General features: G+C 32.9%; 1 protein-coding gene across 6 annotated transcripts; it reads left to right on the top strand.

The window, feature by feature from the left end:
* The first annotated feature begins 69 nt into the window (after window positions 1-69).
* Window positions 70-27557, top strand: LOC111878917 (probable disease resistance protein At4g19520). Of its 6 annotated transcripts, none has more exons than XM_023875407.3 (26): window positions 71-616; window positions 1231-1293; window positions 1912-3013; window positions 3113-3181; window positions 3281-3505; window positions 3591-4322; window positions 4433-5021; window positions 5107-5204; window positions 15974-16105; window positions 16689-16763; window positions 16872-16931; window positions 17022-17126; window positions 20456-20566; window positions 21625-21666; window positions 21995-22081; window positions 22168-22283; window positions 22799-23076; window positions 23532-23656; window positions 24082-24124; window positions 24192-24283; window positions 25263-25311; window positions 25386-25456; window positions 26023-26133; window positions 26237-26334; window positions 26907-26952; window positions 27214-27557. In XM_023875407.3, exons 1-26 carry the CDS (start codon window positions 168-170, stop codon window positions 27256-27258), a joined length of 5013 nt encoding a protein of 1670 aa, XP_023731175.1. In that variant the 5' UTR covers window positions 71-167; the 3' UTR covers window positions 27259-27557. The 6 variants fall into 6 exon arrangements, 5 of the variants coding, with proteins under 5 accessions (XP_023731175.1, XP_023731174.1, XP_023731172.1 ...); XM_023875406.3 differs by having other exon boundaries at window positions 22168-22304; window positions 23535-23656; XM_023875404.3 differs by having other exon boundaries at window positions 22168-22304.

The following is a 27557-nucleotide window of genomic DNA, read 5'->3' as shown; positions in this document are numbered from 1 at the left end:
TATGTCATTACTCTAAAATTTAAATTGTCTTGTATAGAAACTTTATCTTCTTTAAATACAATATATTCAGTTGGAATCGTGTGCTAGAAATTTGAGTCGACTTTATCTTCTTATCCTTTCAAATCCATTTCAAAATTTCAAACTCTTTCGGTTCTTCATCCAGTATTATGGTTTCTCCCGGTACTTATAACGTTTTTTTAAGCTTTAGAGGCGAAGATACTCGTAATGCTTTTACGGATCATCTTTACGACGCATTAGTCCGAGCAGGAATTGTTACTTTTAGGGATAATGAAGAAATCAGGAGAGGTGAAGAACTGCAGCCGGAGATCGAGAGAGCAATTAAAGAATCAAGGGCTTCAGTAGTTGTCTTCTCAGAGAAGTATGCAACTTCAACTTGGTGTCTGGATGAGCTTGCGTTGATCCTCCAGCAAAGGAGGGAGTGCAATCACTTCGTTCTACCTGTTTTTTATCATGTCGATCCTTCTGATGTGAGGAAACAAACGGGAACTTTTGCTATAGAAGTCAAAGCCTCTTCAAGGTGGACAGATGACAACGTGAGCCTGTGGAAAAAAGCTCTTAAAGAAGTTCCTGATTTAGGAGGCATGGTTTTGTCTGGGTATATGCCTCTTTGTCTCTTCTTTTTTAAAAGAACTCAGAAATTTTGGCTGATAAATGTATCAATACTTTAAACTATGAATCTATGAATCGGTATGAGACCATCCAATTTTCCATTTTTCCCCATTCTTTTCAGACCTACCCCATTTATTCCTTCCAAATATAGTGTTATACTACTTTTTCCTCTGTTTATATATTTATATATTTCTATTTTATTTTTACCTACTAATTATAATTTAAATGTAATATTTAATATTTATAATATTTTGTTATATATTAAATTATATTAATTAATTATAAATATAAAGTTTGTTTTTCTTCAGAAAATTCATATAAAAAGTTAAATACATATTGAAATTTTAAAAAACTTATTTTACAAAAGCTTATAAGTGTGTTATAAATATAATCTTATTTATTTAGTATTATTGTAATGAAAAAAATATAGATTATATATTTCTTAAAACCAAATTAGTAGAAGGGTGTGTGTTTGACAATCTAAAGTTAGAAGAATGGAATATACTAAGAATATACTTTTGAGGATAAAAATGTGGTAAAAAGTGGAGTAGTGGCGGATATGAAACACTATTTACCCTTTTTTTTTTTTTCAATTTTTAGGGGAAAAATGGAAGTAAGTTGGAGATGGTACGACAGATCTTTGTTTACAGCTAGTTCGGAAAAGTGGGTGAAAAAGTGTTTGATGGCTACAATTTTTTATTTTAATTAATTAATTAATTAATTTTTTAATTTTTAATTTTATATGTATTTCAAATATCTAATGGGATAAACTATAAACTATAAAATACCGAGATATTTTCCTCTTTTTATGTCAATAAGTCTACAGCTTAATGCTTGTTGGTACATCGCATACATGTTTGAATCTTAACTTAGATCTAAGGGGATCTAACTGATTTTTTTTTTTTTTCATATTTTCTTTCTTGAAAAAAGTTGCTGCAAACTATCTATGTTAATTTCTCATTTAGATAATTAAGATAAAAACAAAAATATCGTGCCTTTGAACAGAATTGTGGGCCTCCATTATTTGTTTTATTGGTAGTTTAATAATGTATTTGCAAATAAATTGGAAAAACTTCTATCCACTTGGAAATGCTGTGATCCATTAATAATTGAACTTCTAAATTAACTTCAATGGTAAATTGGTAATCAAATTTAAACATATACAGATATACTAGTAACACGTTAATTTGGAAAATTGATTATTCAATATTTTCATTTGCTTATATCAAAGACTGTAAATTCCCTCCCATGAATTTGTTCAGTTTTCTCATGTTGTTCCAGGTCCGAAGCAAAATTTGTGAAGGAAATTGTTGACATAATTTACAATAAATTGGAACGCAGAGAAGTTAGTCTTCCACAAAATATAACTGGGATGGCTGCTCGATACGAAGATATCAGTGCCTGGTTAAATCAACCGGATGTTGAATTTTTAGCAATTTGCGGCATGGGTGGAAGTGGCAAGACGACACTAGCCAAATATATCTACAATTCAAACTGGAAAACTTATGAGAACATGAGTTTTCTTGAAGGCATTAGAGAAAAATGTGAACAGCCCGATGGTATGCGTGTGCTACAAGAACAACTTCTCAAAGGTATTTTAGGCGGCAAGAAGAGAAAAATACCTAGTGTTTCTGAAGGCACATGTAAGATTGAGGAGGCCTTACAGACAAAAAGGTCGCTTATTGTTCTTGATGACATTGTTGAACGTAGTCAGTTAGTTGCTTTACTTGGAACCGGGAAGATTAATCCACAAACCAAGATTATAATAACAACAACCAGAGAAAATACAGATGATTGGTTTAAGTTCACAGACTGGAGGTGTCAAGATTATGAAATGAAATTATTGAATGATGATGAATCGTTAGAGCTTTTAAGTCGTCATGCTTTTGGTTCCAAAGTTCCCATGGAAGGTTTCAAGGAGGTTGCAGAACAAGCGGTACAATATTGTGAAGGGAATCCGCTGGCTCTTGAAGTGTTGGCTTCTGCTCTGTCCCAAAAAAATACCATCGTACATTGGAAAAGTCAATTGAATACACTGGAAAAAGATATTCATTCTAGAATTCACAATGTACTTATAATGAGCTACAACTCACTATCGCTTGTCTTAGAAAAGGAGTTGTTTCTGCATATTGCTTGTTTCTTTGTTGGTAAAGACAAGGATTATGTGGTAAAGATATTGCAGCATGATTACAATGCAGCATCTGGGATCACAAGCCTATCCAACAGATGCCTTCTTTCTGTTTCACCAAACAACAAACTGATGATGCATCGGTTGCTTCAAGAGATGGGGAAAAACATAGTTCGTCAAGAATCAAAATTCCCTGAACAACGTAGTAGAGTCTGGCTTAGTAGCGACTCCTATAAGATATTGAGCAAGGGAAAGGTAATATGCTTCTTATATGTATATTTAGTTATGCTTGCTTTTACTTTCAGACCCTTTTATTTCATTTAAATTATACAATTTATCCTTTTTTCCTTTTAGGGTTCAGAAACTATGGAGGGTTTAGCACTTGACATGCAAATGCTGGAAGAACAGAAGTTTGCTTTCAAGGTAATACGGAATCACTAAGAACTGACGTGTGTCTGTGTGTTATATTTATTTCTGGATCTGATAGTTTGCTTACTATCCCTCTTCATGCTAAATCTGCAGTCATCAAACCTCAAGACAGATGCACTTCAAAAGATGGATAAACTAAAATTACTCCAACTAAACTTCGTGCAGCTCACTGGGTTCTACGAGAATTTTTCAGAAGACTTGAGATGGCTCTGCTGGCTTGGATCCAATTTAAGAACCATACCCTCTGACTTATTCATGGGGAACTTGGTGGCTATAGATATGAGCTATAGCAACTTGGAAATATTTGAACCACCCATGGTAGGGAATCCTATATACTCTTTATGTTGCTTATCCGTTTATATAGACATCAAGTGCTACATTAATCTTGTTACTTTTGCAACAGGTTCTTCCGTCACTGCAGATTTTGAATCTTACAGATTCACACAATCTACTCGAAATCCGCAACATGTCCATGATCCCTCATCTAGAGACTTTAATTCTTTGGAACTGCCACAGTCTCTCTCGTGTTTGTGAAACAATTGGAGACCTCACGAGTCTTGCACTACTGAACATGACAGGATGTAGAAATCTGTGCAAGAGTGAGCAAATGGAAGCTTCTACCTCTGGTAAAGGTGTTGCAGAACAACCTACCCTTTTCTTCCCACGTTCATTACACCGGTTATTCCTCAAGGATTGCGATCTTGAGTGTACTGAGTCTTTTCCTCTGAGTTTTAGCATTCAACTATCTTTGCAGTACATGAATTTAGGCAATAGTCTCTTCGAGTTTCTGCCTTCTTATGACCATCTTAAAAATCTTCGGGTCCTTGACTTGAGTTTATGTTCGATGCTTAAACAGCTTCTTTGTCTCCCAAGTACACTTGCAGAATTGTATGTATACTATTGTAAGTCGCTGGAGGAAATAAGCTTCCAATCACATCGATTCACATTGCAAGAGTTTGGGTATGAAGGTTGTATTAGTTTATTAGAAATTGAAGGCTTTATCAAATTGGTGCCTGTAACCAAACTTGAAGAAAACGATTTGGGACATATGAAGTGGCTAAAAGAATATCAAAATCATGAGGTGTGCCTGGTTGGTGATGATGAGCTCACCAAAGGCAGAAGTTCGTGTGTCCAGGTGTGTTGTTACTCTCTTAAATTCATGCATGGGCACACCACACACACATAAGCATAACACCTACAAACTGATTATATATGACTAATATACTTGTGCTTTTTCATGGCCAGATGTTGTTTGAATTCAATATAATGAGCACATCTCTTCCATACATGAAGGATCCAATGATGAAGCCTACTTATGTATCAGAGTTATCATATTTGTACTTTGATGTGCCTCCGCCTCCCAAGAATAGAAGGCTCAAAGGACTTGATGTAACTTTCAAGTATACAATGTCAGGTGAGGATGACGTGTTATGGTTCTGTAAGATCAGTACGAACAATGATGTTGATTTGATGTACAACCCCAAAGTCTTTGGCAAACCTAAATTTGGTGAAGTTGGTATATGGTTAAGCTATTGGCCAATTGGAAATGCATTGCACACGGGAGATAAGGTCAATGTCTCTATCGCTGTGATCAGTGGATTGGAGGTACATGAATGCGGAGTGAGCCTTGTTTATACTGATGATAAAGTAGCAGAGGAAACCTTGGAAAATAACATGGGATTGGTAGAAGTTCTTGGAGGAGATTTGTCTGGATTTCAACTAAGCACACGGGCTTACTATTTGTGTCGCCGTGATTTGTTTGAGTTAATGGAGGTTGGTAAACTGACACCCGGTTGGTTTAGTATTCTAGTTGGTGATACCATTGAATGTACAGGTATATCCCTAATATACTTCTGGGCATTTATAATCAGATTTATCACGCATATATAGAAAGTTCATATTGTGACACATTGTTACAGAGGTACGAGGATGGAGAAAAACAGGTCGACCTACTCAGTTGAATCCATCGTTTACTGAGTTAAAGTTTGTTAGATGCATCATCCATGGTCCTGAATCGGTAAAATTTTTCTTTATATATATATGAAAGACTATTGATATGTAGATAAAATATGAACACAAGAATGAAAAGGAATAACTGTTACTGTAATTCAGAAAAATAACTCAAAAACTGAGTACAATCTCTCCTCTCAATGATAATGAAACCCTCATGTTCGATATATATATATATATATATATATATATATATATATATATATATATATATATATACACCGGTTATAGCATCCTAGTTTCTAACTAGAAGACTTACATGCCATATAAATGACTTGCTTGATCCCTAAGCGACCCGGTTTGCTTGAACCCTAAGCATCTTCTTAGAATTCCTTATCGCCCAAGGAATGTTTCTTCCTACACCTCATCGTGTATGGAAGGGTATTACCGAAAAATAGCTAACAATCATCCCCCTAATTTCCGAATGGAAAATGTGAGGTCTTCAACTCCTAGCAGCTTGCACATTTCAACGGAATTTATCTTAGCTAACGCCTTTGTCAATATGTCAGCTCTTTGTTCCTTTCCGTTGACATGCTCAACTGTGATCTCCTTGTCTTCAACATGTTCTCGTATGTAGTGGAAACGAGATTTGATGTGTTTACTCTGGCCACGAAAATTGGGTTTTTGATCAATGCAATTGTGGCCGTGGTGTCAATTTTAATTATCACTTTCTGTACCTAAGAACCTGTTATTTCTCTCAAAAGATCTCATAACCAAACTAAGAACCTGTTATTTCTCTCAAAAGATCTCATAACTAAACTACCTTACAACTTGCTGCACTTGCTGCAATTTCTCTCAAAAGATCTCATAACTAAACTACCTGACAACTTGCTGCAAAAGCAACCATATACTAAACTTCACAAGATGATAATGCCATTGTTTCTTGCTTTTAAGAGCACCATGTGATTAGTTCACGAAAGTAAAATATCCACCGGGCGGTACATCTTTCATCATCTTGATCAATTTTGTGACTGCTATCACAATACCTAACTAGATTTGTTAGATTATAGGAACTATAACGAATCCCGTATCCGATAGTACCTTTTACGTATCGTAATGTTTGTTTTATAGCAGCCATGTGTGACTTCTTTGGAGTTTGCATATAACGACTTGCAATGCCAATTGAGTAAGCTAGATCAACCCTTGTTTGAAGCAAATATCTCAATCTTCCAAGTAGGCTTCGGTATTTTGTTGCATCCGTGTCTTCCTCGCTATCTCCTTTTGAGATTTTTGCATTTAGATCCATTGGAACTAGAGTAGGATTGCATTCATACATCCCTGCGTCTTTGAATACCTTTTTTGCATACCCTTCTTATGTGATTAGTACGTTATCCTTCTTTTGATACACCTCTATTCCTAGGTAATATCGCAATACGCCAAGATCACTCGTATCAAAGTTCGTTTCCATTGCTTGCTTGAACTTGGTTATAACTTATACGTTCGTTCCCATAACGACCAAGTCATCAACATACACTCCAACTAGGATTATATCAGAATTTATTTTTCTTCGATATACTACTTGTTCTTGTCTACACCTTTGGAACTTCATATTAATAAGAATCTCATCCAACTTCATGTTCCACGTTCGAGGAGCTTGACATAGACAATACAATGCTTTTAATAGCTTGAATACAAAATTATTTTTATCTTTTCCCTGTTTTTTGAAACCTTCGGGTTGTTCTATATAGACTTCTTCTTGTAGTTCTCCATGTGGAAATGTGGATTTTACATCGAGGTGATGTAACTCTGAACCCTTTGAATCAGCTAGTGCTATAAGAATTCTGACATTTTCAATTCGTGATAGTGGTGCAAACACTTCTTCGAAATCGATACCATGTTGTTAGAGATACTTTTTTGCTACAATTCTAGCCTTGTACTTGCTAATTGAACCACTTGCATCTCTTTTTACATTGTAAACCCATTTTAAACCAATAACGGTTGTGTTGCACAGTCTTTTTACAAGTCTCCAAGTTCCATTTTTTTCAATAGAGTCGATTTTTTCTTCCATTGCTTTTATGCATAAGGGATTCGTCTTTGCTTCATGATACTTTGTCAGTTCATCCTCATTGAAGTCTAAAAGTAACTCATGATTCTTGATGTAAAAGTCAACTTCGAAATCATCAAATCTTCTAGGAAATTGCATATTGCGATTCGACCTTCGTAATTGTGGAACTTCATCTTATACAATTTTTGGAAGTGACATCGGTTGTGATCTTGACTCACTTTCTTCACCATGCTTGGTTTCATTTGTGACTTTGTGTGTTTCACTTGCTACCGGTCCACTTCCGGTGCCAAGCAACTTCAGCCAATGAACCCAAAACATCTCGGGTTTCTAGTGTGGGCTCGACTTCTTTTTCCCAACTCCAACTTGAGTTTTCATCAATTATAACATGTCGTGCCACCATGATTCTTCGCAACTTTGGATCATATAAGCGATAAGATTTGGAACCGGGTTCGGACCCAAAATACACCATCTTTTTGGACCGAGCATGTAGCTTCTTTTGGTGAGGAGTTGTGATTTTGACATATGCTAGTGACCCAAAATTCGTAAGTGTTCGATGTTAGGCTTGCGGTGATACAATTTCCAATACGGAGTCAAATTCTTTAGAGATTTTTTTTGGAAGCTTATTTATAATATAGGTTGCATGTCGAATTCCTTCTCCCCAAAGAAAATTTGGAACATTTTGGGCTTTTAACGTGCTTCTTGTCATCTCGAAGAGTGTGCAATTTCTTCTCTCTATCACCCTGTTCTATTGTGGAGTGTAAGGTGTCGTATGTAACGACCCGAAAATCGTGACATAAATTTTTTTGTTTTTAGATTAATACATGTCTCTTCCATAAGAAGAACCAGAGTAATTAAGTTTTAGCAAAACGTTGACAAATCAGTGTAGTGTTATTCACAGAACGCGGAAACATGAGGTGTGTGCTCTGCAATCGTTTCGAGCCCATCCATTTGAAAACTGAAGTACCTGAAACATAAACTGAAAACCGTAAACACAAAGCTTAGTGAGTTTCCCAAAATACCACACAACATACAACCACAGAATATCATGCAACATACATATAGTTGCCATGAGCTCCCCCATGGTCTTTATTTGATATATATATATATATATATATATATATATATATATATATATATATATATATATATATATATATATATACTAGTAGCGTACCCGCGCGATGCGGCGGCACAAATTAGTTTCGACATATAGTTTTCATACTTCGATTAGTTTCTTTTTCGTGTTAGATAATTTATTTAAGCCTTTTGGTGAATTGTTTTGTCTTAGATACTTCTTTTCAACGAATATTTTCTAGCTAGGTACGTAGATCCAGAGGCGAAATAGTTTCATATTTGGTGTAGTGTTTTTATATCGAAAAGTAATATGTTCTAGAAAACAAAACAAAAAAAAAATTACTATGTGTCAATTTCTATGAAGAGTTTCTTTTCCGGTTTTGGGTTACTTGTAAATATTAACATTATTCTTCAATTTTAGAATTGTTGGTAGTTTACAAAAAGAAGCATTTTAATGTACTTTGTCTTGTCATTTTGGCTTAAATTATTAAATGTACAACTATTTTGACCTTTACATTCATAGAAAATTTTAAAATAATATATATATATATATATATATATATATATATATATATATATATATATATATATATATATATATATATAGATGTTTATAAAGGGTTAAGAACCTCTAACTTTAGATGTTTATAAAGGGTTTAGAGTAACCTTAAACCCTTTATAAACATCTAAAATTAGAGGTTCTTACGGTTCTTAACCTTTTTTGGTTCATATATATATATATATATATATATATATATATATATATATATTGTATATTAAGGTTTTTAATATATATTTAAATTGTGAAACTTATCATTTTAACAGATTTTACAATTGCATTTAAGAATAAATATGTTTTTTTTCTTTGTTGTCCTTTTTTACATTACATGTTTAGTGGATTTTAAGAATGTACTTAGGAATAAATGACATGACTTTTAACTAATTTAATAATACACATTTAGACTCTTATATTTCATTTTCAATAATTTAAGTGTTAACAAAAAATTAAATAGCCAAACAAAAAATTGTTTTACAATATATATCAATGTATAAATTAATAAATCGTATTGATGTTATCAACAATAACTTTAGTATGTAATAATAATATATATTAAAATAAAACATAATGATTACAAAAATAAATAAATAAATAATAATATTAATAATAATAATAAGAGAGGGCAAGAAAGAATATGATGGAAATTCTTTTTAAAAATAATAGCTGTCAATTTTGCATATAGTTATAGGCATAGCTGACATCTCAATTTTTCTTTTTATTTTTAGACATCTCAATATCCTACCTTCATATCTCACTCTAATTAATTGTTATCTTTTTTTGAAAAAAAGGAAGATCGCCTATAGTTTCATCTTATTTGATCTAAAATTCATCCTTCCCAGCTCTCTAATGTTGCTCATGTTGTCATTCTTCTTAACAGCAAGAAACCACATCAAATGTGCCTTAATCCATCTTCGATATTCTCCAATTATGTAAGAGTTGACATGTTCTTGGAAGTTTTGAATATCTTTATCAAATTTTTTTCTTAAGTTTATAATTTACACAGAAAGAACACCAAAAGAACATTATGTTATTCAAGAATGATAAAATAAATTAAATACAACACTTCCAAGAATGATCAAATAAACGTCTTTAATGGTGATCAAGATTGATCAAATAAATTAAATAAATCCCAAAAATACAGAAACAAACATCGATCCATATTTGTTCAACTTTTGCAATAAATTACCAGAAAACTGCTATTGTTACTTCTGGTCCTTTTAAATCATTCAACCAAATTAACCTCTACTTCATCCATATCTTGTACATTACAATCTACACCTACATGGTAAGAAAAATATGATTTAATGAAGTAAAAACAAACAAAATAAAATTTGAAGACATAAAGACAAATCAATATTATGACTAAATGAACATTAAGATATTCTTTATAATTTCTTAGAAATCTATCAACCACCCATATGGATAAACCCTAGAGTTTCCAACCTACAAAATCAATTAAGTAAACACAAGACAGAGGTGCAGAAACAGAATCAATGGATGCACCTCTACCAACTCAATTTTTCCAGTTCGAGTTCTCTACACCTCCAGTGAAATCATTCACATAAGATAAAGAATTTCATTTCAGATACATAATTGCTTGAATAACAAAGTATAATGCTTGTTTCTCTATTTTCCCTATGGGAGATTCTCCACCAATACCTTCATAGACATAAGAGAAACTTACAATCAACATAGAAAATTCAAATTCAGCAAAACACATCCTAATTAGACGGACATCAAGATTTTCATAAATTTTTAATATGCTAATCACCAATGTTCTTCAAGCCTTCTTCTAAGACTACTCATTTGTTATTTATTCAATATTCCTTTTATAATCTCAACAAACCCACTAAAACCCCTGAAACTAACACCTTGAGAAACCCTAAAAAAGCATAACCATAACAAACAAATTAGATTTAATTAGTGTAAAATAAAAAATAAAAAAACTAAGAATAAGGATTAAAAATAAGGGAAACTTTTATAACTTCTATGGCTTTACTATGAAGCAACCCCAGGCTTGATGCTAGGATTCAGCTTTAGATATTGGATAGGGTATAACTATCAACCAGCTACGATGCTACTGAGATGCTAAAAACAAAATAAGAAGCTCCTATAATAAAATGCATTAATAAATATACCTTATGGTACCATTTTCTTCAATAATCGATAGAGATTACGAAAAAACTCATTTATAGAACAACTTGGGTGAAATTAATCAAATAAACACACCTTTTGGTATATCTTTTTCAAATACATGACAAACTTCATCAGAAAGAGATTTCACGAACTCGTTATTTTCACAATTTATGGAACAGTGAAGTTTCCCTGCAATAACAAACTTTGAGGTATGAGAAAATGAATTAAATGGTGGTGGTGTCAATACATTTTCAGATCTACTTTGAACATCTGTCTAACCAACAAAAAAAAATCAAATTTTGATAACAAAGACATGGATAACAAAAAATACATAAGGAGCGATATAGAGGATAAGAAAACACATGAATGAACCCTTATGCATATATCTACTTATTATTTCAAACGATGTCTTTATTTCGAACGATGTATTAATTTTGGACCCAAGTAATAAAAAAATACATCATTCTTGACTAGTACAGATCATTGACCTTGGGTTGCATAAGAGATGGTGAGTACGAAGGAAGATTGGCGTGTATCGATTTATCATCACCAACTAAAAAATATGCAGATCGAAGACATGACTCAACCCATGTCCAAAAAGAAAAAAACGAAGGGTTTTTTCTTACGGGTTCAGGTATAGATCTTCATCTCGTAGCAGCGGATGCAGGGGTAAATGGTGGATGTAGTGATTAGGCTTCTTCAGGTATTGGGAAAGGGATGGTGGTGATCTATTGTGCAGGTGGCCCGCTAGCGTTTACTTGCGAGAGAAAGGAGAGTGACGTTTTTCAGATTTGAAATCAGGGTAAAATAAGAGAGAAAGAAAAAGCCCCTGAAGAAATAATATGAGTGATCTCTTTTGCATAATGGGTGGCTTAAGTGGGAATGAAATTGAAAAAAACCACGTTACTTTTCTTTTCCGGCAGGGACCGAAGGTGGAGATAGTGGAGGTGGTGAATGATCCGATGATGGTGGCGACTGGTTTCTAGTGTGCGCTTGTGACCGAATACTAAGAGAGGAGATGTTATATAAAGTATAGTTGGAGTTGAGTGTTGACCGATTAATTTGGCTTAGAGTGAGAAATAGCAATTCAAAGGCTGTCCGACTACCGGATATTTAACGATATCTCCTTATATCAATATAATTTTTTGACCTTTTCAAGTTTCCACAAAATAAGCTTCATGATTTTCGGAATGCATAAAGTGTTGTATATGATGTTTTGAGGGTTATACCTCTTAAAATTCAGCAAAACATGCTAAATGCTTATCTATATATATATATATATATATATATATATATATATATATATATATATACACACACACATATATATATATATATATATATCAAGGTTGTAAAAAACGCTCGACGTTAGCTAGTCGGTGGACTGGGGTTAAGGGATTAATCGGCTAGGGGGAGATTAATCGGGGACCATTATTTGCTAATTTGATAGATTTTAAAAAATCAAATATGATTAATATCATATAAAAGTTCGTAAATACCACTAATATGAAAACAAAATAGGTTAATATGATAAATACAACACTAATCATACCTCAAATAGTTTTTGTTGATATATAACTTCTTCAAATTATTAAAATTCCATCGGGTTTAACTGTTTCAGTCATTGTGTATGTAGAGATTAATCGTTAGATACCATCTAATCGGTCGAGTAGCGCCTAGGGATTAATCGGAGATTAAACGGGACGTAATCGGGATTTTTACAACACTGATAACTAATTATTGTGTTATTGTATGAATGATTGTGGGTCAATCATTTTACTTATTTTAAGAAGGTGATTATTACATATTATTGAATTAAATATAATTGAAAAATACCATCTAATTTAACTAGAAGGGTATTTTAGTCCGTTAATATAGATTTAATAAAAGAAATTTGCATATTTTAAGGAAAATTGCATATTTTAAAGGAAAATAGATTCTATTAATTTTAAAAATCTGATTGTATGGATGATAATTCTCCTAATTCGGAAATTCTGACGGAATATGTTTATCAATATATAGAAAAATAACAAAAATTATTGAACCATACAAGAATACACATTCTGACATAATATATATTTTGATTTAAGATTCTTGAAGAATAACAAAATTTTGGCTACAAGTTAAAAAAAATTTCATTACATTCTTAGAAAAGAAAAAAAGTTATATATTATTCTATGATAATGTTACACTTATTAATAACAAAAAAAATACAAATATATAAATCATTCTACCAGAATATACTATTACATATATTTCTTTTTATTATACTGTATATTATTCAGCTAGAATAATTCATTCTTTTTGGAAGATTGGTGGTCATTTTTCATCTTCATCCCGTAGAATGTTCATCTTTAAGATTCTATTCTGACATAATCGGAATTCAAGATTCCATTCCAGTAGAATGTTGTAAGTCCCATATGTACCCTTCCCAGCCAAGAAAACAAGAACATTCTTGTTCTTGATTTCATGTATACCTACAAATGATCAGAAATACAACCACTCATTGTTATTGCTTAATCTTCTTTCCATGGCAATTTCAAGCAATAAACACCACATCGAATTCTGTCAAGCAAAACAAACAATTTCCTGTAAAACATTAACCCCCAAAACCCATTCCATTTATCCATTTCTATCAAGAAAAATCAAACCCAAAACAAAGGAAATTAATACGAATTATAATCAGCAATTCTGAAAATAATTTGTAGAAATCATCGTTCATTAAAAACAGAAACAAAAAATCAACTCAGTTAGAAACAACCTCAATACTATGCTGAGAAATTTTTGCCTCTGGATAATCAAAAATTAAGAAAACAAGAGAAGTTGTTATCAGAAAACGCATACATTAGAAAATCAAAAAAAGTTATATAAGCCCCAAAACCAATGAATTGATAATGATTGAAGCTCGGGAATCACATCAAAACCAATGAATTGATAATGATTGAAGCTCGAGAATCAAATCAAAATCGGTGAGAGAGAGCGACAGCCGACAGAAGTGGAGATTTCAGAAGGAGAATAGAGAAATTAGGAAAATCATTGAATCGATAATCAAGACTAATTAATCGTTTCAGAATGAAAAGAAGAAAGAAAAAAAGAATTGAGAAATTTTACCTGCTGTAGCCGATCCCACAACCAAATCCTTCTTCTTGTTTGACCTTTCCTGCCTCGTCTTCCTCCTTGGATCGACACCACAGCTTCTGCTCTTTTCTCCATATCACAATATCCTCTTTCTTTCTTCGTTTAAGCAAATACACGCCACAAAAGGATTTAGGGCTAGGTTGGTCTGTTAAGGCCGACACTGCTGAATTGATTGGATTTTTTTAGGGAGGATTGAGTTGAAAAGTACAGAGTAACCACGATGGTCCTAGGTCAGAGAAACAAAATCGAGAAGAAGGAAGGTGTTTGGGGCGAACGATGGTGGCGAGGGCTTTGTATCATCGGCTAGGGCTTGTAATCGGTGGAGATTGAGCGACTCTAGATATAAACCTGGAGAAATTAGGTTAAAAGTCAATACCATGATTATAGGGATTATTATTGGAAGTTACTAATCAAATTACTAAATGAACCTATCTCTCTCTCTCTCTCTCTCTATATATATATATATATATATATATATATATATATATATATATATATATATATATATATATATATATATTATGGGCGTTAACATGTTATAGGAATAATATGGAGGGTCTACAAATCTTGTACCATGCCTATGCAGTTGGTTAAGAGCAGTTGGTTAAGAGCAGTTGGTTAAGATCAATAGGACCTTTGTGACTTTGTTTTATCATAATAGTTGATTTTACGGCTCTTCCCTCCACTGTTACTATAATATATATTTATAATTCAAATACAACTGATGTACATCTCAAATCCACAATTCCGTTACATTATACATATGATACTTTTTAGTTTGAATGCAATGCATCTATGCTATTATCTTTTTCGGATATCACATAAGTTCACATAAATGAAAAGATTATCAAAAACCATTGTAACATCGATTGACATTTTTGTACTTGATGCTAATTTTGTTATATGTAGTGTAATGATTTGGTTTTGCTAATTTGGCCCTCATGTTTATGAAAAATACATAACCACTTGGGTTGTGGTGACTTGGTAAGGCATGTGGAAGATATGGTGGATAACCTATTGACCCATGTTCAAATCCTGGCACTACTAAGCCCTTGTGGCCATGGAGGTTCGCCTGCAGTGACTCCGTCTCCAGGGCATGAGGCAAAGTCTCATGTTTGCAGCGGGGGATTAGTCGGTGCGCGAAAGCTGGCCCGGAAACCCTCGTTAGGGAAGTTCCCTTTCCAAAAAAAAAAATACATAGGAGGACATTTACAAGATTGCAGATATGTCAAAATCATCTATCGTAGATAAAAAAATTGGAGTTTACGTCAAGTCCACTTGGGGATTCAATGGTATCTTCCACATCGTCTAAATTTACTGAACTACCAATAAAGGTAACCAAGTAAGAAAAAAGTTACCATTTGCTAAAAGTTGGGTTCTCCCATGATTGTGTGTGTGTGTGTGTGTGTATATATATATATATATATATATATATATATATATACACACACATGGGCGTTAACATGTTACAAGAATAATATGGAGGGTCTACAAATCTTGTACCTTGCCTATGCAGTTTGTATAAGATGAATAGGAGCTTTGTGACTTTGTTTTATCATAATAGTTTATTTTACGGCTCTTCCCTCCACTGTTACTATAATATATCTATAATTCAAATACAACTGATGTACATCTCAAATCCACAATTCCGTTGCATTATACATATGATACTTTTTTAGTTTGAATGCAATGCATCTATGCTATTATCTTTTTCGGATATCACATAAGTTCACATAAATGAAAAGATTATCAAAAACCATTGTAATCTCGATTGACATTTTTGCACTTGATGCTAATTTTGTTATATGTAGTGTAATGATTTGGTTTTGCTAATTTGGCCATCGTGTTTATGAAAAATACATAGGAGGACATTTACAAGATTGTAGATATGTCAAAATCATCTATCGTAGATAAAAAATTGGAGTTTATGTCAAGCCCACTTGGGGATTCAATGGTATCTTCCACATCGTCTAAATTTACTGAACTACCAATAAAGGTAATCGAGTAAGAAAAAAGTTACCATTTGCTAAAAATTGGGTTCTCCCATGTGTGTGTGTATATATATGTGAGAAACAAAACTTTTGTTAGGAATATGAGAAATAAACCATTTGCATTTTTTGACGAAACAAGGAAATGAATCATTAGATATCTAACACCAAAAATAAAAATAACTGTAGTTGGAAAAAATGTCTCGATAATTCATTTTTTTGGCAACTCAAGCAATGATTCTTTATGAAATATTATTTTTGTATCATTTACTGATTCATTTCTTTGATTCGTCAAAAAAACATGCATTTGATCTATTTCTCATGATTTCTCACGGGATCCAAGGATATATATATATATATATATATATATATATATATATATATATATATATATATATATATATATATATATATATATATATATATATATATATATATATAGAAGCAAAAATGCGAGAACAATGTTTAATCACATGTAAATAACAAAGTTTAATAAAATGTGATTAAGTTCATCACATGTAATTAATACATATAATAAAAAAAATTCACATCACATCACATCACATATGTATTTATAATTTATGCATGCAGGCTGTTGTTGACAGTCGAGATCAGGAGCAAGAAATTTTGCTGTTGAGAAAGCATCTTGTTGACTATTCAATTAAGGTAATGGGCTGATTGTGGTATGTTGTTATGACTGAACTAATTGTTTTTTTTGTTTTATTTTAATGACATGGAGTAATAGTAATAGATCTGCTATGCTATGGTTGACAGGAAGCCCAAATACACAATGAGAAGTTTGCTCTTGAGAAACAAATTGCTTATATGCGTCTGGTGAGCAATGTGTTTTCACTTATGGTCCTCTCCTCTTATGAGTTATTTCACCATGGCATTTACTAAATAAATAAATTTTATGATGGTTAGGCTTTCGATCAGCAGCAACAGGATCTGGCTGATGCGGCATCTAAAGCTCTCTCTTACAGACAAGACATTATTGAAGAAAATATACGCCTAACCTATGCATTGCAGGTATTACTTTAGTTGCAACAACCATGCCCTTAATCATAACATTCTTCGAGAATAACTATAACATATAATGGAATTCTGTCAGAATAACTACTATGAGAAGATCCATTGGAAAACTAACGCATAAACGAATACAAATAAATCGATACCCAAAACTAATTAAAAGAAAAGGAAGGAAAAATAATATGTTTGTTACCTGTGGATGGGCACCAAAATATGAAAAAGAAGTACCTTTTCCTCCATTCATTTGACCCACACCCCTCTTGCATACAAAAATTGAAACTTCATATTCCACACCATCTATGATTTTTTTTCGTTTGATAGGCACCAAGGTTTGGCCAAATTTATCTTATGCTTTGTTGCTAATCAAGTTGCGAGAAAAGAAAATATATATTTTTTTGTAACCGATACATATTGGATACATTTTCTGTAACAAATATGTAACAATCCAATTTTCCAAATAAAATTTTCATTTTTAAATAATCGAAACATTCCCATAAACCATAAAATCTCAATGACAATTGTTTTCAAATTCAATGACAATTGTTTCCAAATTCATAACATCAACATTTTATTTCAAATATCAGAGTGTCCCCATAAAAATGCATGAGAGAGTGCATGTATGAGAGAGTACATCAACAAACTGTAAGCTAATGCTTAGTGAGTTTTCTAGAGCTTACCCTACACAATCCACACAATCCACATAATAACATAATCTGTATTAGCTATATAAGCTACATAAACCACATAAGTCATGCATACAACATATAGGGATGTCGTGGGCTCCTCCTAGGGTCTTACTCCAGGATACCATGGGCTCCCCCACATGGTCTTACACCTAGGTGTCATGGGCTCCCTCCATGGTCTTTAAGTGGAAAACTATGGGCTCCCCTACATGGTCTAACATCCAAGTGCCATGGGCTCCTCCATGGTCTTTACCTGAAAAGTCATGGGCTCTCCCACATGGTCTTACATCCAAGCGCTATGGGCTCCCCCATGGTCTTTCCTGCAAGTATCACATATACAACTAGCATACCACCTAGCACATAACCAACTACCATACCACATATCACTACACCAACTAGTGTACCACATATCATAAAATGGGTCGGCCTTGGTGCCTTAGACCCATTAGTAAGGTGATGAGACTCACCTCTCAAGAATGCTGAACTGATAAGATATGATAAGTCCCAACGCGCAACTCCAACTCAACTACCTACAATCATCATGTGACTAGCTTTATCAAAATCCTGAAACACCAAAAATATCCTCAAAGTCAAACTTGGTCAACCATGATGAAAGTCAAGGTCAACAGTCCATGTTGATCCAACTCGTCGAGTGCATCTAGCAACTCGTCGAGTTCCTTCAATGTTCAGAAAAACCAGGGAAAAACCCTAACCATCTCGCCGAGTTATCTTATCAACTCACCGAGTCTACTCTGCATACTGAAAACAGGAAAACCCGATCCAACTCGTCGATTTGCCAGGGAAAATCATCGAGTCTCCTTTGTCTTCACATATTCAGTCCTTCCAGTCAAATCCAAACCTCCAAACTATAGATCCAGTCCCTTAGGACTGAAATACTACATAAAGTTGCAAACTTTACGTGCATGCAAGGCCTCAAAAGACTAAAACACTAAAAGTAAGGTTCATACAAGGTTTAGAGCATGGAAAAAGGACTAGACTAGATCAAGTGAGCAACTTTCTGTCCATGGAGGCTTAGAGGTGTCCAGATCTGAAACCATATCCTCATGACAATTTCAAACCCGAGAATGACACCATTATGCACCCAAAGTGACAATATACTTTCATAAGATGAGATCTAAGCAAATAAAGGTCAAGGTAGCGACTTTATACCTAAAGATGGTTGCCAAAATAGAGTAGATGTCGGATCTACTGCCTCTCTCTTTGCTCCAACCTCTTCAAGCTCCAAATTCCTTCACAATCACACTAAAATCACTCTCCAAAGCTCTCACACACACTCAAAAAGGTATAAGGATCGAACTAAGGTTTCTCTGGGCTGTATGGATGATGAGGGAGGCTAAAAATGAGCCATAAGTTCTTTAAATATGGTACAAACCCCTGAAAATTAGGGTTTTCCTTTACAGTGTCTACTCGTCGAGTTGGGGCCTTCCAACTTGTCGAGTAGACCCTAAGTCCCGCGTCCAAAATGATCTCTACTCGTCGAGTCATAGGCATACAATGGCTTCATCTAAGCTCAATCACATGACTTCTTCCCCTTCTTTCTTCATTCGATCCCTCATTATGTGCGTGTGTGTGTATCGATACTCTTAAATCGGAATTGCATATGAACATGTAGAGGCGATAATGGCTTGGTATTTGTTTGAAGATGGCAGAAAGATGAAGGGAATCACAACTGGTGTTCAGTAAAGATCCAAACTTTGGATTGTGGTGGCTGTCTTCTACACTTGTGGGTGGGTAGGTTTAATGAAAATGAATTAGGTTTCAATTAAAACCGATCTCCTATTTAAATGGATATTATTTAATTTAACAATTTACCAAAAATAATTAATAGCTAAGATTACAAAATTACCCTTATGTAGCTTTTTGAAATGATTGGCCTACAATGATTCCTACATTCACACAATATATAGTTAGAACACATGAACCTAGCTCTCTCTCTCTCTCTCTCTCTCTATATATATATATATATATATATATATATATATATATATATATATTGATGTGGTAAAATGGTTTAAATAAGTCATAAGCTATTTTAGATAAGTTAGAACCCACTAACTTATCAAAAACTCTTTATTCAAGTCAATAAGCACTTTTAATTTTAATCTAGCCAAACACTAAAAACTGCTTATTAGCGGCGTCGAACCGCAATAAGCTAATAAGCACCTTAAATAAGCAATCACAAACACCCCTACTTATTGTACTTTCCATTTTTTTTCTATTATACTTCTTGAAACCTATCCAATCGCAGTGCGGAAATTGCTTTGTTTTTTGATGACATTGTTGCAATTTGGTAGGTTTTTCAAAATATAATGTTGTAATAGGAAGATATGAGCTTAGGATGCTGTAATAAACAAATCAATGAAAGTACGTTGCTATTTCTTGCATTAACCCTTTTTTATTTTTACTTGTGCACTGCATTCCCAAGTATATTTGCAATGAATGAAGTGGCGTCTCTTTTGAAATGATGTTATTTATGATTTATTCAAGCATAATATAAGATTGTGTTTTTGTTCTACGCAAAATATATATTCTCATTATATGTCAGCATTATGTTTAAATCTGTCTTTTGGATTTTGTAAAGTTATACATAGAATGAATCTAAAAAGATTGCATTGTTGTTTGCAGGATGCACAAGAAGAAAGAACAACATTTATATCATCTTTGATGCCTCTTCTTGCGGAGTATTCTCTTCAGCCACCAGTTGCTGATGCCCAGTCCATCGTTAGTAATGTTAAGGTTTGAAGTTTATATATGTGTGTGTGTGTGTATATATATATATATATATATATATATATATATATATATATATATATATTGGTCTGTACCTTTTTTATGTCTTTTAGTAACTACAATATTGGTCCTTAGTTGGAATGGGAGATAAACCAAAATAGAAAATGATAGGAATACAACCAAAGTCCCTTTATCAACCAATCAACAGCATTTGTAATCACATTCTGAGGTTACAGCCTTTTTGGTTGGACATAATGGAACGGATGGAGGAATGAAATAAGCAAGTTAATGTAATGAGTCACTACCTTGCATGATCATGTTTGTTTGCTCTCTAGGAGGAATGAAATGAACTTTTTGTATGATTTTTTTATATCATATGTAGATATGATGTGTACCTATAACTCTACTCAATTCATGATTTGATTAAATGAAAAAATAATTATACACAAACATAAAAAATAAACATAGTAAGATGATTAAAAATCTCATTAAAACCAAACTGAGATTACAATAGAATTTATTGAAATTTGTATCTTTTGTTATTTCTAGAATATACAGTTTCAATTTATTTAAAATCTTAGAAATTTCTAAAAAGGACTTGTCATTAAAAGTTAAATATATGTAAGTGAGTTGTATTGCAGTTTTTATTTTATTTTTTTTATTCCATTCAATGATGGAACGAAAAATAAAATAGCCCTTGGCTAAAGAATGAACTCACATTCATTCCATTAGACAAAGGAAACAATTTTTTTTTCATTCCAAGGGAATGAATCATTGCGTTCATTCATCATACCAACCACTGTCTTAGGGATTAGTGCATTAAAGTGAAGATGATGATAGAAGAAATGGAAACTAGCATACACCCTCGAGAGTTGAGATATCTAATTTAAGAGATTGATAGTAACTAGATTTTCAACTGTCCCTATTATTTTCAGATATCTGTTGACGTAATATCCAACTGCGTTTTTTTTAGATTAACATCCAAGGAGTGTGATTAATGATCTTTCTTGGTTTAAACATTCTCTTCCTTGATATATGATTGTTGGAAAATTTTCTGTTGATAGGTTCTTTTTAGGCATTTGCAGGAGAAGCTCATAGGAATTGAGGTATGTTGTGCCTGTTAATATGGTTAAAACTTAATAACAGTGTACCTACATTTTTTTTTATCGATGCACTTTACTTTTACTCATTATAGCGACTCACTTGTATGTCCTATCCTTAATAGCAATGTACTTACATTTTGCCACCAATGTGAGGGCTATTATTGGTAAAGTACGCTGCTATTATGTGTAAAGAAGTATAAGTTTGTTTCTATTATGGATAAAAAATAAAATTTCACGAGTTTTTCAAGTTTCAGCTTACATATTTGTATCATGTACATGTTCTATAATTATACAGCTATTATGCTTGACTTGCAAACTTGTTTGGCTGCAGACAAAGCTAAAAGAGTCTCCATATCAGCTAGCAGCCTGGCGTTCTGATTCAAGTTTTGCACAATCACTGTTGCATTCTTTTGGGGGGGTATGTACATAATATCAGTTTAATTTGCTCATGACTCATTTAATTTATGTTTTTAAAATCTTATAATTATTGTATTGTTTATATAGAACAAAAATGGGCTTGAATTGGTTACACAACAAGCATACTCTGATGGAGACCATCCAACTCCAAAAGGGTGGGATGGAGCTGGTGTTCCAGAAACTTCAGAGCCTGATTCAGGGAGGTATTCACCTCTTCTAAACAGGTTACAATTACAACTCAGATTTCATTTCACTCAACAACACAATTAGTTATAAAGTATTATTTCCCATTTGATAAAGTTTACAAACTAGAACTCTCTCAAGTCAGTCAACCCAATCAATAATTAATTGACAGAGAAGTGTTTTGCACTAAGAACTTGGGGAGAGTTATGATGAGTGCACATGACCTCTATAATTATAGGATCGTCCTCTTTCTTCATTTTTGTTGCTACATGCTCCATTTGATTTGGTTCAAAAATTCCGGATTGAAATGGGAATTCAAGATCATAGCCATGGTGTGTTTGGTTTCCGGATGGATGGAACTCAATTCCGTCAAAACTCTTTTTTTTTTTTTAATTGAAAGACAAAAAATAGCCTCAATAATTTAATGTATTCACAAAAGTATTAAATATAATAATAATATATAAAGAGTTTGAACGAAAGCCATGGCAGATTATGATTGTTTCTGATTGGAATCCAATTGATTTGACTTGTGCAGAAACAATAATAATAATAATGGTGTACGGAGATTAGGTGGTGATTCGTATCCTACAACGACAAGTAGTAAAAATGAGGAAACCAGCAACAAACAGGTTACATTTAGCGACCCTGTTAGCAGTAATAATGATGTTGATGATTTAGAAGGAGGAGGAGAAGCATTTGTCAATTGGAATTCCAAGACCCCCCTTGAAGATCCCCAGCCCCAGCCCCACTCCCACTCATATTCTCCATATTTAACTCCAGTGCCTGAAAAACCTGATTCTTCATACTCTGAAGGTAAGCCACAGCCACAGCCACACACATTTTATTTTATGTTGGGTCAAATCATGAATGCAAGAAATGTAGCATCATAAATTTCAAAGTAATAAGAAAAAAAGTTAATAGTACTAGAGTGCTATAACAATTAACAATAGCATTAGAAAGAAATGGAAGTAGGATGCTATCAGATAAACAGAAGTATGTATGTTGTTTTTTATCTGCATTTAGCCCCGTCATCTGTTATGATGTTTAACGTTCATACTTCCATTTCTTTCTATTACGACTTTCTAGTTACTGATTAAAGCAACATCATCCAATCCAAAATTCCAAATTCAAAACAATTTGCCCTGCCCTGTTGTAATAATTTAATTGGTATAAAGTCTTGTTGAAAAGTATAATATTTTAACACAAGGAAATGGAAATTTAGCCTTGTTTTTTTCAGTATAATTACTAATATTATGATGTTCATTCAGCAGCTGCAGATGATGATCCATTACCTGCAGTGGAGTCCCTCCAAATTTCAGGCGAAGCTTTTCCAGGTCGAGAACTCCAAGCAAGTGGATACTCCCTCAATGGAACTACAAGTTGTAATTTTGAGGTAAACTTACTTTCAATTTCCAATTATTAAATAACCTACTTTCATTTATTTGTTTATTATAACATACTACTTTAATTTCCCCTGCTACTGCAGTGTCCTAATTATAGTATAAATGTGTCCAAATATATTATACATGTAAAAAATGGCAATGTATTCTCATTTATTATTTTTCATTTCTTTCTGTAGTCTCGTTATTTTTCTTTTTCAGGTCATTTTTTATACTTTTGACAAATCTACCCAGTGAAAATTGCTTTGTTTCTGGATGACATCACTATGTTTTGAAATAGAATGCTATCAAGGAGCATGCTTTAATAATAATAAACAAATCAATGTAGATTGATATTTCTTGCATGTTTTACTTGAAAAAGTTTAGTTATGCATTTCTTGTAGCATGCCTTTATAGCCTTTATTTATTTATTTGGCAGTGGGTGCGGCATATGGAAGATGGATCTGTTAGTTATATAGAAGGTATTCCTCCTTATGCTCTTATTTCTTTTTTATAAAATATATTTTGATGGGGAAAATTATCAAGTAGGTGCAAAGCAGCAAAATTATCTTGTTACTGCTGATGATGTTGATACATACCTTGCCATTGAAGTCCAGCCCACGGATAACAGAAAACGAAAGGTAATGTATTTCCTCTCTTAACCAACACTTGATTATTATTATTATTATTGCTTTTCATTCTTGATATTTGTAATTGTTGGCAACAAAATGGTATATCCATGTTCACATCCGCATCATACCCCAGATAGTTTTAGCTTCTATTTGTTTATTATAGCATCTTACTCTTTATTACATTTAACATTTTACTTTGAGAAATCTTATCATACAAAAGCAAAGCAGTGTACGAAAAAACATTCACTGCCATAAATATAATTAGGGAGATAAGAAAAGAATTACAATTGGGTAGATTTATCAAAGTACAATGCCTTGTCAGTAAAAATATTGAAACTAATAGTGTGGTAGTAGAAATAAATGAAAGTGCATTGCTAATTTTTACATTTACTCCTTTATTGTATAGTAGTAGTTGTATGTGATGCCGAAAAGCATACTGGACTTACGATACAATTGATATCCATCCTTATATTAAGTGGTATTGACATGTATATGTAATAATGTTATGTTAGTTCTTTATATTGAAAAAATATAAGTCATATCCGTATGTATGGTTAATACGTTTCCATATTCCAGTTGCTTATTATAGCAAATATGGATGCAGATACAGAAGAAAACTTAAATATATATAGAATCCAAATATGAAGCTAGGAAGGAACAATTGGCAGACTGTTTTTAGGTACTTGTGTAGAACCAACTTGTCATAAAGGACCGGACACTTGTGCGTACATTTGATCTAAATAAAAGGTGGGATACAACTCGTTCTAAATGTCCTTGTAATCAATCAATCCTCATCATCAAAATTACTCCTAGAATAGAACCAGTCCAGTCCAGGCCCATGTAACAACAAACACTATTATAATAATGATTGTTGGCCCTTAAAGTGGAATGAATGTATAACTGTACCTTTTATCTTGACCTGGTGGTATATGCATAATACATGCATATTATATTATGAGTTATGACTGTGTTTCAATTCCATTTTCAGGGTGAACTTGTAAAGGTTTTCGCCAATGAGCACAGCAAAATTGTCTGTGGTAAGCTTTTTCTAATTCATCTTTTGATACAAGGTTTCTTCTAATCTAAACTGAGATTTTCCTTATTCTTACAGATCCTGATATGCATGACAATATCAGAAAAGCTCTTCAGACTGGTCATGCTGAACACAGATTGTCTTTATGGGTATGCCTCTATAGTCTCTAGTGGTGTTTGTAATTTGTTGTTGGCTTACTTATTTTGACTTAACTTACTGCAAAAAGAAAAGAATAGAATGGAGGCTTTCTTTCCACATGAAGTCCTAACTTGTAACCGTCGTCATTTCCTCAAATATTTTATCCAAACTGCTCTTGATGGGAAAAATGGAAACATGGCCTTCTTACTTCAATTTTTTTGTTTGTTCAACCAGTATTCATCTTTTATACCTTTTTTGCTAGATAGGCTTGTATGCATGAAATAGCAATCTACTTTCATTCACTTTAGCATCCTACTTTAATTTCTTCCTACTATGACATTGTACTTTGAAAAATCTTAGAAATGTCAGCCCAAACACTAATAGACACTATAATGGTTCTAGTAGGAAAAAAAATCAAATCTGAAATGCTATAATTAGGTAAAATTTCAAAGTAAAAAAATGAAAATGAAATAATAAATAAATGAATAGAAGTAGGTTGCTATTTTTTGATATTACCCCTTTTTAATACTACTCTTAGAAATAATGTAATTTTTTCCCTTAATTTGTTAATGTGCAGACAGGATTCCTTGAGATATGGGAGCCAGTTACATTAGTCATCAGAAAAGATGGAATTAACATAAAAGGTGGTACTACTCCTGTCAATGAGAAGTTTTCTCCCAACACAAGGGTATTATATGCTTTTCTCCCCAAAAATGATAATTCAGTTTCTTTTAATCCAAGTAGATTTTTTTTTTTTACAAAACTCTTTTAAATTTAATTGACATTTTCAGGTTTATATTCCGTGTGGAAATCCTGTAGAGTTTTCCATTATTGGTTTGGGAGGTGTTGAGCAACGGCTTCGGGTGGAGCAAGAATCAGATACTATAAGGTGGTGATAAATATATTATAAAAAGCAACATGCTTTCCTTGATTTGTTAATTATAGCATTCTACTTTCATATCTTCCTTTTACAACACTCTGCTTTCCAAATATAATTTCATGTTTTTATAGTATAATGATTGATGTCCTGATAAGAGAAAACTCAACTTACAATGCTTAGATTGTTCAAAGTACAATGTGTTGATATTAAAAAAAATGAAATTACAATGTTGCATTAGAAAGTAGGATGTTATATTACATACATGTACATAAATGAAAGTACGTTGCTATTTATGTTTTTCTGCTTAGGGAGGATTGCACTTGTCTACCAATCATTCATTCATAAAGAAGTAATACATGATCACACGCATTACTAATTTATCTGAATAGAACTTAATGGAGTGGAGGTTGTAAAATTTAGAGTAGTCTCCATCAAACATGGGATTAAATTCCTTCCAAACATGCCATGATCGATCGCTAACCATACTTTGTTTTTTGTTTGTTTCAAGGAAGAATCTTGGATGTTTATTGTTAGTGTTTCTATTTATCAATTGTCTCTAAGCAAACATTTGGTTTATGCAGTTCAAGGGATGTCATTGTGCTTACCCTGAGATACTTTATCAATAGGGTAAGGCTTCACTTGAACCTTTAGCAAATGATCTCAAAGCTTTGGTCATTATTACTTATTAGTTAGTTTATTACCAACCATTAAATATTTGTTTTTATGAATTGATAATTAATTACGTTTAGTATGAAGAATATTAGAATATAAAATTTCATTTTGTTGGTCCCATCCTTTATGGCAGGAATGGAAAAAAAAAATAAAAAAAATAATTAAATGTAATTTTTTGTCCCAAAAAAGGTTCTAACGTCTTTGAAACTGTTGTAGGCTGCCAAGAAAAAAAAGGTGAAAAAGAAGGGCTTATTTTTTTGACAAGACAAGAGGAGAAAGGAAGTGGTCTTTTGGTCTTTTGTTACATACAAAAATGACTACCCTTTGTTGTAGTTGTAGGATCCTTTTTTGGTTTTGGTGTTGCATTCTTACTTAGATCTCATGTTCACATGTGCTGCTTTTTTCAACAATGTGTCTATTCGGGGGATGTAATTTGTATTTATTTGTCAGTGCATGTGCCACAACCTGAACGTAATTGAATTCTCCTCTGATTTTATTCCACAACAGAATCGTACATATACAGGGAGATAGCAATAAAATCGGGAATTACAATCTTCTAA

Source organism: Lactuca sativa, chromosome 9, assembly GCF_002870075.4.
Source record: "Lactuca sativa cultivar Salinas chromosome 9, Lsat_Salinas_v11, whole genome shotgun sequence".
NCBI classification, from domain to species: domain Eukaryota; kingdom Viridiplantae; phylum Streptophyta; class Magnoliopsida; order Asterales; family Asteraceae; genus Lactuca; species Lactuca sativa.
The sequence above is the reverse complement of the archived record's forward strand: the minus strand, read 5'-3'. Positions and strand labels throughout refer to the sequence as shown.